At 43.8% G+C, this 17,447-nt stretch overlaps 1 protein-coding gene across 1 annotated transcript; it reads left to right on the top strand.

Moving 5' to 3' along the window:
• Positions 1-10,116: 10,116 nt before the first annotated feature.
• On the top strand, positions 10,117-16,215 carry LOC143973931 (RING finger protein 44-like). The gene has a single exon (XM_077474825.1). The coding sequence runs from the start codon at positions 10,256-10,258 to the stop codon at positions 11,543-11,545; it is 1,290 nt and encodes a 429-aa protein (XP_077330951.1). The 5' UTR covers positions 10,117-10,255; the 3' UTR covers positions 11,546-16,215.
• The last annotated feature ends 1,232 nt before the right edge of the window (positions 16,216-17,447 follow it).

Genomic DNA, 17,447 nt, shown 5'->3' on the forward strand with positions numbered 1-17,447 from the left:
TAAGTAAGTTTTCTCCTTCACTGATGGGCACTGATAAGGCGGCACACGGGCACTAATAAGGTGGTACCAATGAGGTGGCACCAATGAGCGGGCACTGACGGCACTGACAGGCACCGACGATGGTCACTGATATGCGGCACTGATGGGCATTGAAAGGCGGCACCGATGGGCACTCATGGGTGGCACTGGTGGGCACCGATGGGCACTGATAGGCAATACTGATGGACATAGAAAGGCTGCAAAGATGGGTACTTGTGGGTGGCACTGATAGTCGGCGCTGCTGGTCATTGATGGGTACTGCTAGGAGGCACTGCTGGGCACTGATGGGCATTGATACGTGGCACTAATGGGCACTGATACACGGCACTGATATGCGGCACTGATAGGCATCCCTTGTGGGACTGGCAGTGTAGGCATTATAAGTGGGCATTGATTGGCAGCTGCCTTGGCACTGATTGGCATTTCCCTGGTGGTCTGGGGGGGCATACCTGGTGGTCTAGTGTGAATGGCCATCCTGGTGGTCCTGGTGGTCCTAGGCGGCATGATGGTGGCCCTTAGCGGGATCCAAGGGGGGGCTGCGCTGATAAACAATCAACACAGACCCCCCCTGTCAGGAGAGCTGCCAATCGATGGATCTTCCTGATCAGCCCTGATGGGACCTCCGTCGGAGGCTCTTTACCAAGATCGGTGTCAGACTGACTCACCGCACCACCGATCGCCGAGATGCGTGCCCCCACGTGCGCGCGGCGGCTGTTATCCTGCAGGACGTCATTTGACGCCCAGTCAGGATAACTGAACCACCGTCCGGCGGTCATTCTGCTATAGGCCGGGTGGGAAGTGGTTAAAGCAAGTAAATATAATATACCTTCCTATCTATTTACTAATGCTAGCAGCAGAAGGATTAAAAATACTGTAGGTGATGTTGATTGAGAAAGTTTTGTTTTACTTTCATAATGTTTCTTCCTTACAGATAATAACACACTGACCCCAACATTTCTTAACCCAAGGCTCTTATTTTCTCATACATATTGTTGGAAAATTGTTCCTACTGTTTCCCACTATTTAGTTATCAGCACCCCTCAACCTGAGCCGTGATTATGCTTATGTTTCTACCATTGTTACAATTTGCCTATATAATGTCATCGGTATCCCTTGCTTTTCTTTATCTGGCATTCAATAAAACTTTGATTTGGAAAAAAAAAAAAATAATGCTTTTGAGAAACCTAATTAAAATGCTTTTTTTTTATAATTCACAACACTATTTGTTTGCAAGTTTTGTCCTGCATGTGCCACCTGACTCCTTGTGAGAGAGTCAGATTTCTTTGCATCCATCAAACTACAACATTGTAATGTCAAGAGACCGGCAATACTTTCAACCTGCCCATCCATGACTGGATTTCAGAGAGTTTTTTTTTTCCAGTAGACTGAGTGGCTAGCCTAAAGGTAAATTCCAGGCAATCTGTTTAGGACACAAGCCCTTTTGTGTGCTGTCTTTCTCACCCATTCCTCAGTATCACTGTAACCTCCATTACCACTAAGAAGGCTTTCAAGTGTGAGCTTGTATGGTATTGCTTTTCTCAAAATACTGGCCCCAGCACTGTATGTATTCAGATACAAGTAAAAAGATATGGCAGCAAAAAAGCCAAACATAACAATTAATGTGTCAAAAACCCCAAAGCACATTTTGCAATACTAGATCATTTTACAGCTAATGTCAAAACCGACACGTTGCTAATCTAATAAATTTAGGCTGTCACTTTTCTGCAAGCTTAGGATCATACAGATGAACAGAAATGCAATCTCTTTCCAATGGCCTTATTACTGCATTATTATCACTTCACCTACCTATAAACTTTTTATCTATCACACATCTCTATCAACTTTACCATTGAGTTAATTGCTTTGATATTAAGAAGGTGAAAATAAGCGGCCTTAAAGACTGTCTTTTACTTTGTTTTGCCTCTTTACATTATGCAGCATAGCTAAGAGAGCATACTTGATATTGTCCATATAAAATTATCCCTTTCCCGCCGAGCGTACGCAGATCTGCGTACTCGGCTTCCGGGGGTATACCGGGATGATGCCCGCACCTGCAGGCATCATCCTGGTACCGTTTTCTTCAGCAGGTGATTGGCTTTCCAGCCATAACAACTGATGCGGCTAAAAGCCGCTCGGCTGTTATGCCGGAGGAGTGGGAGGGGACGTCCCCCCCTCCCGCCGCCTCCCGCTGCTGTTACCGGTGCTCCCGTTCGATCGGGAGCACCGATTCAAGTTGCTCTGCCTCTGGCCACTGGGGTGGAACTGGAACGAAGCCGTAATCGGCTTCGTTCCAGTCTCCTCATAGTAAACACGGAAGCGACGTCATGACGTCACTTCCCGTTTACTCGGCTGCCAATGGCGCCCATTAAAAAAAATATACGGTATTCAGAATCGCCGTTTTCGGCTATCTGAATACATTGAAGTGTAAAGGAGGGGTGGGGGGTCTTTTAGATCCCTCCATAAAGAGTACCTGTCACCACCTATTACTGTCACAAGGGATGTTTACATTCCTTGTGACAGCAATAAAAGTGATCAATTTTTTTTTTTTTTAAACAATTTAGTCATTTAAAAAAAAATAAAAAATAAAAATAAATAAAACAATTTTTTTAAAGCGCCCGCCGTCCCCGCGAGCTCGTGAAGCAAAGAAAACGCATACGGAAGTCGCGCCCGTGTATGTAAACGGTGTTCAAATCACACATGTGAGGTATCGCCGCGATCGTCAGAGTGAGAGCAATAATTCTAGCACTAGACCTCCTCTGTAACGCTAATCTGGTAACCGTAAACATTTTTTAAAGCGTCGCCTATTGAGATTTTTAGGTACTGTACTTTGTCGTCAATCCACAAGTGCGTGCGATTATAAAGTGTGACATGTTTGGTATCTATTTACTCGGCGTAACATTATCTTTCACATTATGCAAAAAAATTGGGCTAATTTTACTGTTTTTTTTTTTTTTAATTCATGAAAGTGTCCCTTTTCCCAAAAAGTTGCGTTTAAAACACCGCTGCGCAAATACCGTGTGACATAAAATATTGCAACAATAGCCGTTTTATTCTCTAGAGTCTCTGCTAAAAAAATATATATAATGTTTAGGGGTTCCAAGTAATTTTCTAGCAAAAAATATGGATTTTAACTTGTAAACACCAAATGCCGAAAATAGGCTTAGTCATAAAAGGGTTATTCTTACGCAGAGCTTGCTATGACATAAGAAAACTACTAATAAGAGCCTAAATCAATTCTAAATGACATGATATGAATGCCATTTAAAGTAAACAGATACGTTACAAATAAGTGGCAAAATATTTAGTGCAAAAAGGGTTTTGTGCAATCTTGAGTGCTATTCGTGCCTGGTTCCCAGGGTCTCCCCTGTAGTGAGTATTCCACTATGTGCTGAAATATTTACACAACGCACTCACCAGATGTCAATGACTCCCTTACTATACAGCAAGGGGAGTCAAGAAGGCTTGTGGGTCTTTAGGGAGTTCCTGATGTTACCTGGTTGTTCCTACGGATCCTTACTCCTCCTTGTCATGATCCTGATGTTTCTCCCAAAGCTTAACAGGCTGGCAAAAAAATATAAATGGAGAGACAACCTCTCATAGTGTAAAATCTTTAGATGTGTTTATTCATTAAAATATCATTTAAAAAATGCCCCACATTGATAGTGATACAATGTAAAAAACGCCCCACTATAGCATGCAGAAAATGGATGCTGCCTAGAGCCTGTCGTGTGCGTTCCACTTGCTGGACCGGAAGGGACGCACAGGAACAGCAACTTAACGCGTTTCATCATCAATTAGCATCGTCTTCAGAAGCCTTCTGAAAATGTTGCATGCCAGGCTCTAGGCAGTGTCCATTTTCTGCATGTTATAGTGGGCCATTTTTTACATTGTATCACTATCAAAGTCGGGATCAGGATCATAACAAGAAGGAGTAAGGATCCATAAAAACAACCAGGAAACATCAGGAACTGCGGGAGTCATCGACATCTGGTGAGTGCGGAGTGTAAATATTTTAGCACGAGGTAGAATACTTACTACAGGGAAGACCCTAGGAACCAGGCACGAATAGTGCTCAAGATTGCACAAAAATACTTTAAAAATAATTTGGCACCTGTGTGTAACATATCTGTTTATTTTAATGAGATTCATAGCATGTCATTTATCATTTATTTAGGCACTTATAAGTAGTGTTTTTATGTCATAGCAAGCCCTGCCTATGAATAATTTTATATCGGCTAATCCTCTGTTGGAAATAATAGACAGCAGCTGCATTTATTAGTACTAATATTGTTTATTCAGGCGTGGGTCTTTTTCTTGTTTATGGTTCATACTTGATATTGTGGCAGCCTAGAATTTGTATAAAATATGTGAAGGACTGACTTCTGTTCATTTACTTTCACATAATATATTAGGAATTAAATTCATTATTTCAACAGTTTTAGATATATATATATACTTTTACTACTTTTACTATACTTTTCCTCTACTTTTTTCTCACTCTTATGAAGATATGCATATTTTGCATCAGTTGGAGATAGAACAAAGGGCACAATACAATGAATGTAACAATCACCAAACAGGTGAAACATTCTGTGTAATTTAAAACATCTGCACAAGGAAGATTTAACTGCTGTGAATGTTTCATAAATGCCACATTGACTTGGTTTGTAAAAGGGAAATCTAGAGCTGCTAAGCTTATATTCTGCTCCTTAACTTAAGGCTGGTCAATAGGGATGAGCCAACAGATGAACAAATTAACTTTTTCCTGTTCAGCCTCCTGTTCATCGGGAGCCGAAAATCATACAGGCAGTCCCCGAGTTACGAACAGGTTAGGGACTGCCTGTTTGTTCTTAAGTCAGATTTGTTCGCAATTTGGATGCGCATGCGCAGAACGGTGCTTTCCGCTGTTTTCGGCATCGTTTTCCGATGCTTTCTGCTGTTTTCCGACATCGCTTTCCGATGTTTTCTGCTGTTTTCCAATGTGCCCACCGGCGCCACCTGCCATTCGTAAGTAGGAGTTGTTTGTAAGTCAGAGGTTCATAACTCAGGGACCTCCTATATATAGAAGCAGTGTTTCTACCACTTCTGTATATGACAGCTTCCTGCTGAAAGTCATTCCTAAGGAATCTGCAGGGGCTTGCACCCGCTACATCCCTAGGAACCACTGATATCACTAGGAATCCCTGGCACTTAAGCAAAGTAGGAACAGTATGTACCTCATACTGATTCATGGGGTGACAGGGTTGTGGGGAAGAGGTCCTTGTCCTCATCAACCTGCCCCATGTTGAGGGCATGTGGCCTGCTATGGTTCATGCTCGCCTGCCCCCCCCCCCCCCCCCCCCATTTCCTGGCCAGTCAGACTTCATGCTCAGGTTAAGGGTCTGATGTGGAGTTTAAGGGGGAACACATAATTTTTAAAAGGTTTTTTTTTCATTCTTGCTGTAGGATGTGGTACATCAAAAGTGACATTTACAAAGAAAAAAAAAACTATACAGTTCAAATTGCCGGCAAATGTCATTCATTGTCAGCTTTTTTTTAAAAAGAGCACACAAACCCCTCAAAAAAAATAGATTCTTGGAGGGGTCTGTATCCCCTAGACCTAACCAAGCAAATAACTATTGGAGTGTGGGCGCAGCTCAACTGCAGGGGATAATCTTCAAATTTCCAGTGTGGCCACACTGCAAGGGGCTTTAAAGCACATCTAATCCCAAAACAAAAATTTTAATATATCGCAGTTTATCAATCTTTAGAAGTGGTGTTTTTTTTCCCCGGCCTTTTTTTTTTCCTTTATTTTCACCTGGCAATCCTGTGAATAACACACTTCCTGTCCCCGTGTGACTACGCTCAGTCCTCCACTGCATTTATCATGGAAGACATGGTTGTCACCCAGGCTGCACTTCAAACATATTTATCTTTGTTCATAGTTACATTAAAGAAAACGTTCTTTTTGCTTCCAGTTCATTTTCTGGTAAAAGAAAAAAATTATTTTCTGGACCTTTAAAATTCCTATTTATTGATGCAATCTACATGTGTCCCATGCAGTAGCAGGGCTTTTTTTGGACATCACATTTGGAGATACAGATTTAAGAAGGAGCTTAGTTGCCAATGTTATTAGTGTAACACATTTAGTTCTATTCAGCACTAACAATGTGGCACTAAAATAAATATAAAGGAAAACAAAAATCAGTTAAAGATTCTGCCGTTTTTTGTAGGTAACAGCTCCACCCACACCTAATAAAGTGCTAGGTACCTATGGTTCTGCAGTGTTGGTGAACTTGGCTTCTTTAAATTTCTGTCAGATATACAGATATCATTACTGTTGGGGGAGTCAACTCATGGCTCAGACTTTGTTAATGCTTCTTGGCCTGGTCATCCTGGAAGTGCTGAAGCTTGCCTACCTCTCAGAGTGAGCAATATTACCTTTCTAAGCCAGTCTTCAACTTGGCATTCCAAACCTTGCATTCAGTTTCTTTTGACATAGGGGGTTTACTAAAGACAAATAGATTGTGAACTTTGCAAAGTGCAGTTGCACTCTGCAAGTGCAGTTGCTCCATAACTTAATAAATGAGCAGAAGCTCTGCTGACTTCCATCATCCAATCATGTGCAAGCAAAAATGCGATTTTTTTTTTATTCTCCATGCACGTGATTGGGTACTCTTTGCAACCTCATTTACTAAGCTCTGGAGCAACTGCAAAGTGCACAGTCTATTTACCTTTAGTAAATCAACCCTATAATCTTCAGTGCTTCCTAGCTCACCCATCTGCTAGTTAGACCTCAAGACCTCGAGCCAATTGCCACTTGGGTTAAACCCATGCACACTTTAGGATACAAACAATGATTTACAAGGTCAGGTAATTATGTAGAATTTGCCAGTCATCTCTTTAAAAATCTACATTTTGCAATGGGGTTGATTAAAGGCAAATAGTCTGTCTACTTTGCAAAGGAAGTTTCACTTTGTATGTGAATTTCCTTCAGAGCTTAGTGAATTAGGTATGCTGACTTCCATCATCCAATCATGTTCAAGCAAAAAAATGTTTTTTTATTATTATTATTTTCCTTGCATGTGATTGGATATTCTTTGCAAAGTAAAACTTTACCACATCCACTAAGCTCTGGAGCAAATTCCCTTGCAAAGCTAACAGCTCCTTTGCATTTAATAAATCAAACCCAATATGCTAAATCTTCCAAAGCATTAATGGATACATGTGCCTTTGAATTCCACCTTATACTATCCTTTGCAGAAACTTAAAAAATATATTTCCATGGCATAGATCAGCCATTTTCAAACAGGCTGAAGGGGTGGGTGTTTCTAGGCATGCGGACCATCGTAGTTAATGTCCACATGAGAATTCATGAATCTGAAATCCAATGTATAAAAGGGGTAACTCATGGACAGTCAGGCCAGGATAGAAAGGACTAGATGATGGGATGGCCTTTATCTGACTTTCTAATGTACCCTGTGATAAGTTTCCTGTGTACAAAGAAAGCATATTCCGTGAGCCTAATTTGCTGTGAGTTTTGAACATCCACATAATTTGTATTCTATTCTGATATAATGATCTAAGACTGAAAAAAATAAAATAAATGTGACCAGCTCATATAATTGCTTTTGTGTGCTTTTGTGTCAAGCAAAGTAGAAGGTCAAAAAAACGTAATGTGCCTTGCTGTGATTATAAAAATTTGAAAACTGGCAGCAGTGTATGAAATTGTATATACAACCTTACCGTGGGCATGTCCAGTGAAGTATCTGCATTTTTGTCTGCACAAATTTTAACCCCTTTCCACAGATGCCTCCTGGCCCTTTAAGAACGTCTAAACCAGGAGAGCGGGGACTACCCGGGCCTATACCTACCGCTACAGACCTGGCTTCTTTTCACCCCACACTGTGCACACTTACCGCAGCTGGGAGGCCTGGACTTACCTCTCCAACACCAACACTGTGCACACTTACCGCAACTGCCAGGGCTGGATTTACCTTTCCTACCCCAACACTGTGCACACTGACCACAACAGGCACAGCCCCCCCACCCGCCTGTACTCACCTCACCTCACCTACCTCTATAAACACTGACCACAACAGGCACAGCTGCCCCCTGGGCCCGTACTCACCTTATCTACCTCCTGTAAAAACACTGACCACAACAGGCACAGCTGCCCCCTGGGCCCGTACTCACCTTATCTACCTCCTGTAAAAACACTGACCACAACAGGCACAGCTCCCCCAGGCCCGTACTCGCCTTATCTACTTCCTGTAAAAACACTGACCACAACAGGCACAGCTGCCCCCAGGCCTGTACTCTCCTTACCTACCTCTGTAAACACTGACCACAACAGGCACAGCTGCCCCCAGGCCCGTACTCACCTTATCTACCTCTGTACACATTGACCACAACAGGCACAGCTGCCCCCTGGGCCTGTACTCACCTTATCTACCTCTGTACACACTGACCACAACAGGCACAGCTGCCCCCTGGGCCTGTACTCACCTTATCTACCTCTGTACACACTGACCACAACAGGCACAGCTGCCCCCTGGGCCTGTACTCACCTTATCTACCTCTGTACACACTGACCACAACAGGCACAGCTGCCCCCTGGGCCTGTACTCACCTTATCTACCTCTGTACACACTGACCACAACAGGCACAGCTGCCCCCTGGGCCTGTACTCACCTTATCTACCTCTGTACACACTGACCACAACAGGCACAGCTGCCCCCTGGGCCTGTACTCACCTTATCTACCTCTGTACACACTGACCACAACAGGCACAGCTGCCCCCTGGGCCTGTACTCACCTTATCTACCTCTGTACACACTGACCACAACAGGCACAGCTGCCCCCTGGGCCTGTACTCACCTTATCTACCTCTGTACACACTGACCACAACAGGCACAGCTGCCCCCTGGGCCTGTACTCACCTTATCTACCTCTGTACACACTGACCACAACACGCATAGCTCCCCCTGGGCCTGTACTCACCTTATCTACCTCTGTACACACTGACCACAACAGGCACAGCTGCCCCCTGGGCCTGTACTCACCTTATCTACCTCTGTACACACTGACCACAACAGGCATAGCTCCCCCTGGGCCTGTACTCGCCTTACCTACCTCGGTGCACACTGACTGCAACAGACAGAACTCTGCAGGCTTGTGTTTACATTCCCCTGTCTTGTCACTTCACACTCTGTCCACAACAGGCAGAGGTCCCTGAGGCCTGTGTCCATCTTCCTAACCTGGTCACTGTGCACACTGACTGCACCAGGCAGAGCTTCGGCTTGTATGGGAACAGTGTGAGGAGCAAGCTTTGTAAAAGCATTTGCAGAGCTATCGCTAAGCTTTGAAGCTTTTGGTGTGCCACTCAGCTCCATTTTGTGGATGTTGGACACAGAGCCTGATGGGACTGTTGGTTGCCACTTTAGGCAAACTGCTGGGCAGGCTTGCAACAAGCTTCCAAAAATTCTTCTAGCAACAGCATGTTTAAAGCAAACATCAGCCCTCCCACTGGGTGCTGTGTTCGGCATTTGCAGACTGGAGCTGAGTGGTACTTTAGAAGCTTCCTGTTCACACTGCTCTTCTACAAGCTGATGCTGATGGTGAAACAGGCCAAACAGAAGACTGCAGGCTGGCCACGACCGGAAGAGCTGCATTGGGGGACCCTGTGTTTACTTTCCACGTCTGATCACTGTGCACACTGTCCACAACAGGCAGAACACCCCCAGGCCCATGTTTACTTTCAACACTTTCCATGAATGGTCACTGTGCAGAGCACCTTAGGCCTATCCACACTTTCCCTATTTGATCACTGTGCGCACCGTCCACAACTGGCACATCTCCCCAGAGCCTGTAAACACTTTGCTGACTACTGTGCCTAAATATCTAGGGCCGTGATCTGGACATATTCTGTACACTGGACCAGCGGCTCCTCCTCTGACATGCTGTTGACTCACCGACGGTCCCATTCAGTTTAATGGGAAGGCTGGTAATGCGGCAGTGACACAAGGTGAGGGACGTGGCGCAGGTTGGCCCACTTTACATAATCCATCGATCTGCCTAAGGGAATTCCCAGCGCCAACCAGGAGAGACAGCAGCCTCCGGTGGAGGGAGTGGTGACAGGCTCAGTTGGTTTATAAATTTGAGGGCAGACAGCAGGAGTGAAGATACCGTGTATTGTGAAAGCCCATCTTGACACTTCGCCTTCCCGACATCACAAATGCGACCATGGGAGCTGACTGTGAATAGGTGGCCTCCTTCAGCGCCCATTAACCAGCGGAGGTTCTTGGGACCCTGCAGCACCCCAGCACACCTCAGGCGAAGCCCTCCAGTGAGGCGTCAGTGGGGAAGGAGGGACAGACCCCAGCAGAGTATCGTCAGTCAGGATGATAGTTCCTTGTGGGCTGCCTTTTTTCCTGTAGATGAACATAGAGTTTACGCCCTCACCAGCACTCCACCACGAATGCTCCACCCCACTTCACACTCCACTCAGCAAACGCCATTCATGGTTGACCTTCATGAACAGGTGCACCAGGGACCTGTCCCTCTTTCATACACTGTTACAACAGTAACTCAAGGTTTCCCTTTGCACGCTGGGCAGCACATCCCAGGGTGCAGCACGCAGCAGCTGCCAGCATGTTCTGTCATGTTCAGCAGCCAGCACTACCCACTTTGCTGCCTGCCTCCTCCGATCATACCAGGGTGCACCATGCAGCAGCTTCCTGTCTCGTACCAGCCATTTCCTCCTCTCTTATCCAGCGAACATTACATCTTGCACCCTCACCCACCGCTGCCACCGCACCAGCCGCCTCATTTGGCCTCTCTGACCCCGTTTGTTACAGTACAACCACAGAGAGTGCCACTACAGAGGATAGACAATGAGTTAGAGCTTCGAGGGGACCAACATCACATGGGCAATTTCCCATTCCACCACTCTCACCCTGTGCCTGCAATACCCCATTCTGCGCCCATGCATTACCTCTCCCATGATGCACTGCACCAGGAGTTATCCTTTCCAGTGCCATATGCCCATTTGATGCCACGGCGAATAAATGCCCAACGATATCGCCTGCAGCAACCACTTCCGCCTCCTGCACTGCCTCCTTCATATTATCCCAGCTTTCTCCCCTACTTTCTTTCCATGCTTCCTGTATCTCCCACTTCTGTTGGCCCAGCAATTAGTTTGGATTTGGATGTGGACGATGTGGAAATGGAGAACTATGAGGCATTGCTTAACTTAGCTGAACGCTTAGGAGAAGCAAAACCCCGTGGACTCACCAAAGCCAACATTGAGCAGCTTCCATCATACCGCTTCAACCTTGAGAGCCACCAGTCTGAACAGACATTGTGCGTGGTGTGCTTTAGTGACTTTGAAAGTCGGCAGCTTCTTAGAGTGTTACCTTGTAACCATGAGTTCCATGCAAAATGTGTTGATAAGTGGCTCAAGTCCAACCGCACATGTCCCATCTGCCGGGCTGATGCCTCTGAAGCTCACAGAGATGGGGAGTGAGGACAGGAATTTTCCCTCTCACCTCCTGCCAGTGCACAAACCCAGAGGGATCAACATAAAGTAAACCAGCCTCCTTGCCTGTCTCGGATGCTTCAGCTTCCCCCTCCACTTGCACTTGTCCTAGCGGCTAGGACACAGCAGCTTTGAATCTGGAGGTGGTGTCGAGTCATACATTCCACTGTCTCCATCCTAGTACCTCTACACCCCAGTACTTCCCAGCTGAGCTCCTACATTATGTATTGTAGTTGTGGGACTTGGGAGGGATTTGAGGTGTGTTGGAGATGAATTGGGTTGTACATTGGAGAGTAACTTTTTCTCCCTTCCTCCAATGTGAGTAGCTGAGGCTAACAGGTTAAAAAAATACAAATAAAAAAGACCTGGATCTTTAAGGCCAGTGCTGACCCCCGAACGGGAATTTGAGGCATTACCAGGGGCTCCCTGTCTGCAAAATTCTTCTGTTAGTCCCTTAGTTAAGGGGGATGTCACAGCTGCTTATTTAAATATGTTTGCACTGAAGCCCTAGAGGGCGGTTTTGTTATTTTCTTTTAATTCTGTGGACCAGCATTTTATGTTCTATTACTTGATGCCATGAGAACTAATCACATTCAGAGAAGGTTGTAAAATCAGTTTGGCCTTTTTAAACTTTCTATTAGTATTGTTCCGTAATCTGTTTTTAATCTTGTCTCCAGCTTTGTTCAAACGTGTGTGGTTTTAGCAATCCATTCCAGTCTACCTGAGAGCAATGAAATGGTGTGATTTGAAACAAGCATGATTTACAGTAACGCAATAGATGTTTTTTGTGACCCAGTGAGAAATCTCAACCTTTTGCTCTGCTTTAGATCAGTAATTTTTTTTTTTTTAATGGAGCAGAGGTGAAAACTAGGAAGGCATCACAGTTTGTCTCTGCTAAATAACAGATATAAGAAGATGAGGGCTCTTCGCAGTTTTTTGATCACCAGCTAACCCTTTCTTTACCTCTACTAACGAGTCACTACTGCCATGTGCCATTTCATGTAATGCAAGTAATTATTGCTAATGCAGTTGTGTTGCAGGAATCTCTGCTCTAGCAATATCCTTGGTTAGATAGTTTTAGACTAGCTGTCTAGCAGATGTTGTATTGGCCAGTCTAGTGGTGCAGGAGCTGTTTGCCTGTGTTCCTTCTCCTGTCTTCTGCTAGCAGAAGCCCTGGTAATGCCTCCATAGTGTGTGTTAGGCAGCAGATCACACAGTTGCAGGCTGGTGTGACGCCACAGGGTCAAATCTGTTGCACGCCAAGCTATGTTCTAGTGATTGCACTCGGCACCCGCAGTTTCCCCATTCAAGCTTCCCTGTGAGCAAACGAACACGGGGTCACCTGTGGGCAAGCGGCTGCCTTATTTAATGATTTGTATCCGTTTTTAGTTCAAGTTTGCATGATAGAACAGCAATGAAAACAAGAAGAGCCAACCAATCATTTTCGATCTGTGTGCGCGTTTTAATGGTCGGACAGAAAGAGTCTGTCTAAATGTTTCACAATATGCATGTCTGAGCAGCTTGGAATATGGTATCTGCTAACCCTTGGCCGTCTGTGGAGTGACGTGAGGGGGGTGGGTGGGACTGGGATAAGCATTATATAGGGGTATGTATCATGCTGAGCTGATTCCTGCTGTGCACTTGTTCACAAGCAGAAGGCACCTGAACTATTTTTTGGGATTTTGTTTTTGTTTTTTTATTTTGTTGCCTGTAATGGTCACACTCGGGCAGGGATTGTGTGCGATGGGGTGTTCTTAGACCAAATGTAATGTAATTCAGCAAAAAGAGTGGCCCATAGCACATTACAGTGGGTAACTGCTGGACATTTCACAGTGACTATGTAAACCAGTTCAACATAGTCATTCTTGCATTCACCACTGTGTAGCCCTACCCAACTCTGAGCCATAAAACAGAAAGGATGTTAAGTATTTCTACAACCAAAATGTTTATTTTTCTGTTTTTTGGGTGGTAAAGTGGTCATTTCAGTCACCAGTCGAGTTTCTGCAGCACATTGAGTGCTTTTCTAAAACTTACTGTTTTAGCCTCACCCAAAACTGAAATGCAAAACTATGTAACTTAAACAAGAAAAAAAAGCTGGTGAGCAGTATAAACTGCTAAACATGACCAGCTTTCAGAACACCAACCTGTTCAGATCTGGTAAGATTTCAGCACTTCTGACAAAGTTCAAATTTACCTGCTCCCTCCTGCCTTGTACCTCCCTATTAGCCAGAGAGGCAATCTATACAGCTGTTGGCCCATAATTATGATAGAGGGGCAGGAGAGAGTGTGCAAGCTCTCACACATGAGATCTACAACATGGTATTCGGGCAGAATGGGGCAACTGAAGGCTACCACAAGTGTATGCACCTATAGGTACCTGCACTTTATACTTACCAGCTGATTTTTGCTTGTTGAAGTGATAGAATCACTCACATGAACTCAATTATGGCCCACATAAGGGCGCTTTCATAATGATGAGGCGTGCTTTTCCCGCACGGCGGATGCAGCGCAATATACCTCTGTTTTTGTTGCAGGTTAGCAGTGTTTTGCCATAGACATCTATGCTTTCAGAACGCATCAAAACCGCAGGATATAATGGAATTCTATGGCAAAGCACAGCTAACCTGCACTGCTTGAAGTGATTAGAATCATTCAAATGAACCCAATAATGGCCCACATAAGGGAGTTTTGACACTACTGAGGTGCAGTTTTCCAGCACTGCGGGCATACTGCACTGCACCTGTGGTATGGAAAACCGCACTGCATCGGCGTAAAAGCTCCCTAAATATATCAAGAGTAATTTAATTGTAGTGTTCATGGCAATTGAAGGGAAGTTTCCAAAAATTGTAAATACAATGGTTGGTGCTCCTTCAGCCACATTGTAAAAAAAAAAAAAATAGGATCACCACCTTGCTTACTTGGCATACTGGTTGCTGTAGGCAAAACCATTTTTATTTTCAGTAAAGCCCCCCCCCCCCTTCCCTTTTTTTTTTTTTTTTTTTTTTTTTTTTTTATAATATTTTCCAGGACCCATCTAAAGTAGTAGGAATAGTGACACCATTCTTGCAGTTACATCTCAGAGGGTTTGTTACCATTCAGCTGTACACGTCTTCCTTTCCACCATCCCCTTCGCTGTTCTCACTGTTGGAAGGTTTCAGGACAATTTGTATAGTTTGATAAATACTGATGCACTGAGCTGTATTTACATATTCTGCATGATGGATAAACAAGAAAATGTTTAAATAATACACAAATTACAAAGCACTGAACACTCATCTGTCATCCTCACCCTTGTATCAATCATCTAAATATGGTCCACACCTCACCCTAAGCCAAGCTTAGCCTATCACTTGTTGATCATACAGGTGATGGCTTCAGATGAACCAGTCTTTTTTATTTTTTTTCTGCATATTGGCAGCCCATGGAGATTAAAGCCATATGCTAATGGTGAGAACAGTGGAGAATGTAAACTGTTCCATATGCTGGAGCGTGATTGTATTTTTACCGTTTTCTTTCCCCTCAAAAGCAAGTCAGATTTGTAGAACTGCCACAGTGGGGCTTATGGAAAAGAGGCAGCAGCAACTGCAGCAGAAACCACATCAAGCCCTAGTTTTACAGCACACAAGTTACCAAAGGTCTTACTGTATATATCTATCAACACTTCAGAATCCTGTTAGCAGACTTACACAAGACAACAGCAGTATCTGCTGCATATCCGTTAGAAGTTCATCAACTGCTGGGGAAGTGCTCAGTCCTGTTGTAGAAGGCCTTCCCCAGTCCAGTCGCTAAAGGGGTTATTCCTTCATCTGCCCTCTGCTCCACTGTATAAAATGCATAGTTCTTCCACTAATCTTAGTTGGAACTCCACAACCATAGAAACCATAATTTGAGTGCTGTCTGAGCTGTAGCACTTGGCTCCTCATTATCATTTTGCTAGAAGTACAACCCATTGGTTTAGGATGTCTGTGATTGCAGATGTGTGTGTGTATATATACATATATATACACACACATTTTTAATTTGTCATTACTTTCAAGCACCCCTATGGTGGGATATAGTGGATTGTTTACTGTATCATCCTAACCTCCTGGACCCCTACTCACATTGGGCTGATTGTTCATTTAGTCCCTTCCACTAACATTCCTGCCCCCTTCCCCCAGAGTTGTGGCTTCCCTTACTCAGGGTCCCGGAGGTGTCTTCTGTGTTAGAACTGTATATCTATATGTTGGTATAAGCATATAGATATATCTCTATATATAAACTTTATTTTTGCTTTTGGTACTTGCACATTTACTGGTTACCTCATTTCCCATGTATGTATTTGAAAAAATGCTAATATATAGAAATGGTTCTTGAAGCTATCAGAGTGTGTTTTCTTTTTCCTCCATTCCATTGGAATAATATTGGTTTGTAGCATTTAACATTTAACTAGTAATATTGTATTATATATATATGTGTATACTGATTGAAATTTTTAACAGATTTGTACTTTTTTTAAAATGAAAGTTGCTAGTTTTGCTTGACCTGGTAGTGCAATCATTTATTTTTTTTAATGTTGTGGCTGAATTGAGAGGGTTCACTAATAAATGTACAAGGACAATAAAAAAAAAAAAAAAAAAAAAAAAAAAAAAAAAAAAAAAAAAAAAAAAAAAAAAGAACGTCTAAATCCCGGGAGGCAAAGGCGGGCATTCAGGTCATGTGACCGCTGTGATTGGCTGCCTCAGCGGTCACATGATCGAAAAGCTCCCAATTGCAAGTATGCAACAGGAGCTTTCCAGTCCCCGTCGGTGACTGCTGGAAGCATGCAGAGTGCACGCTATCATCATATAAGAGTGTTTACGTAGGGCCGCATATATGCTGCCTCTCACTATTAACCTCCCTGGCGGTATGACTATTTCAGATTTTAGGTGCTAAAAGCGGTACAATTATTTTGCATGAAAATTTGGCGTTTTATATTGTAGTCCTGTAATTCTTAGGAATAACTCTCTTAAATCTGTTCAAACCAGAGTCTAGCAGACATCCGGGGTATGATAAAGTTTGAAAAATGAAATCATAAATTATAATATAATAAATAACTATAAATAATTATACCAAATAATAATATAACAATAATAAAAATTATTCAATAATGTAATCAAATCAAAAACACTTAAATTTGCTCAGTTGCAGAATTGTCACTGTCATTACTTTTCAATATTTGATGACGGATCGCCACACAAATCGCTATCGCTCAATTCTGCGAGTGATTCCAATTTATTATCGCTGTTTTCTAGCTGGTCTAAAATAATTTTTGATGTAAAGTGACAGTTTTGGTTGCTATGGACAATCTCCAGTTTCCAGGCATAAAGAACAGTTTTTATAATATAAAACTGCATGCAGGACACTGGGCAGACCACTAGGGACAAAGGAGATGTGAAATAATTACATACAGCAATGTAATCTGTAAGATTACATTATACTGTATGTGATGTGTGTGTTTCACTTTTTGAATTTAGCGCCGATCTCCGTCCCCGTGCGTCGCAACGCTCGCAGGGAACGGAGATCGGCTCCATGATAGATCCGGCGGAGGACGAGCCGCTCGTACAGCGGGGGGACATCACTGGATCCAGGGGAGAAGGTAAGTAAGCTCTCCCTGCATTCAGCGATGCGGTCCCGAGTCTGGCTCGGGGTTACCGCTTTTGGTACAAAACTTCCACCCCGAGCCAGACTCGGGAGCACCGCCAGGGGGGTTAAAGCCCACTTGCCGAGAGGCCACATATATGCACCACGTCGGCAGGAAGAGGTTAAGCATAGTGAGAGGAATTTACTATTACTGGAGCAAAGAGAGCAAACAGAATCATGGCAACCAATCACCTCCTATTGTTTCTCAAACTTAACTGAACATGCTGAA

The sequence above is a fragment of the Lithobates pipiens genome, unplaced genomic scaffold (genome assembly GCF_037356315.1).
Source record: "Lithobates pipiens isolate NorthernLeopardFrog02 unplaced genomic scaffold, aLitPip1_a1.2 Scaffold_13, whole genome shotgun sequence".
NCBI lineage: Eukaryota > Metazoa > Chordata > Amphibia > Anura > Ranidae > Lithobates > Lithobates pipiens.

Bases quoted from the DNA above. Each gene is read 5' to 3' on its own strand.
- LOC143973931 (XM_077474825.1), top strand. From the start codon at position 10,256: ATGCGACCATGGGAGCTGACTGTGAATAGGTGGCCTCCTTCAGCGCCC.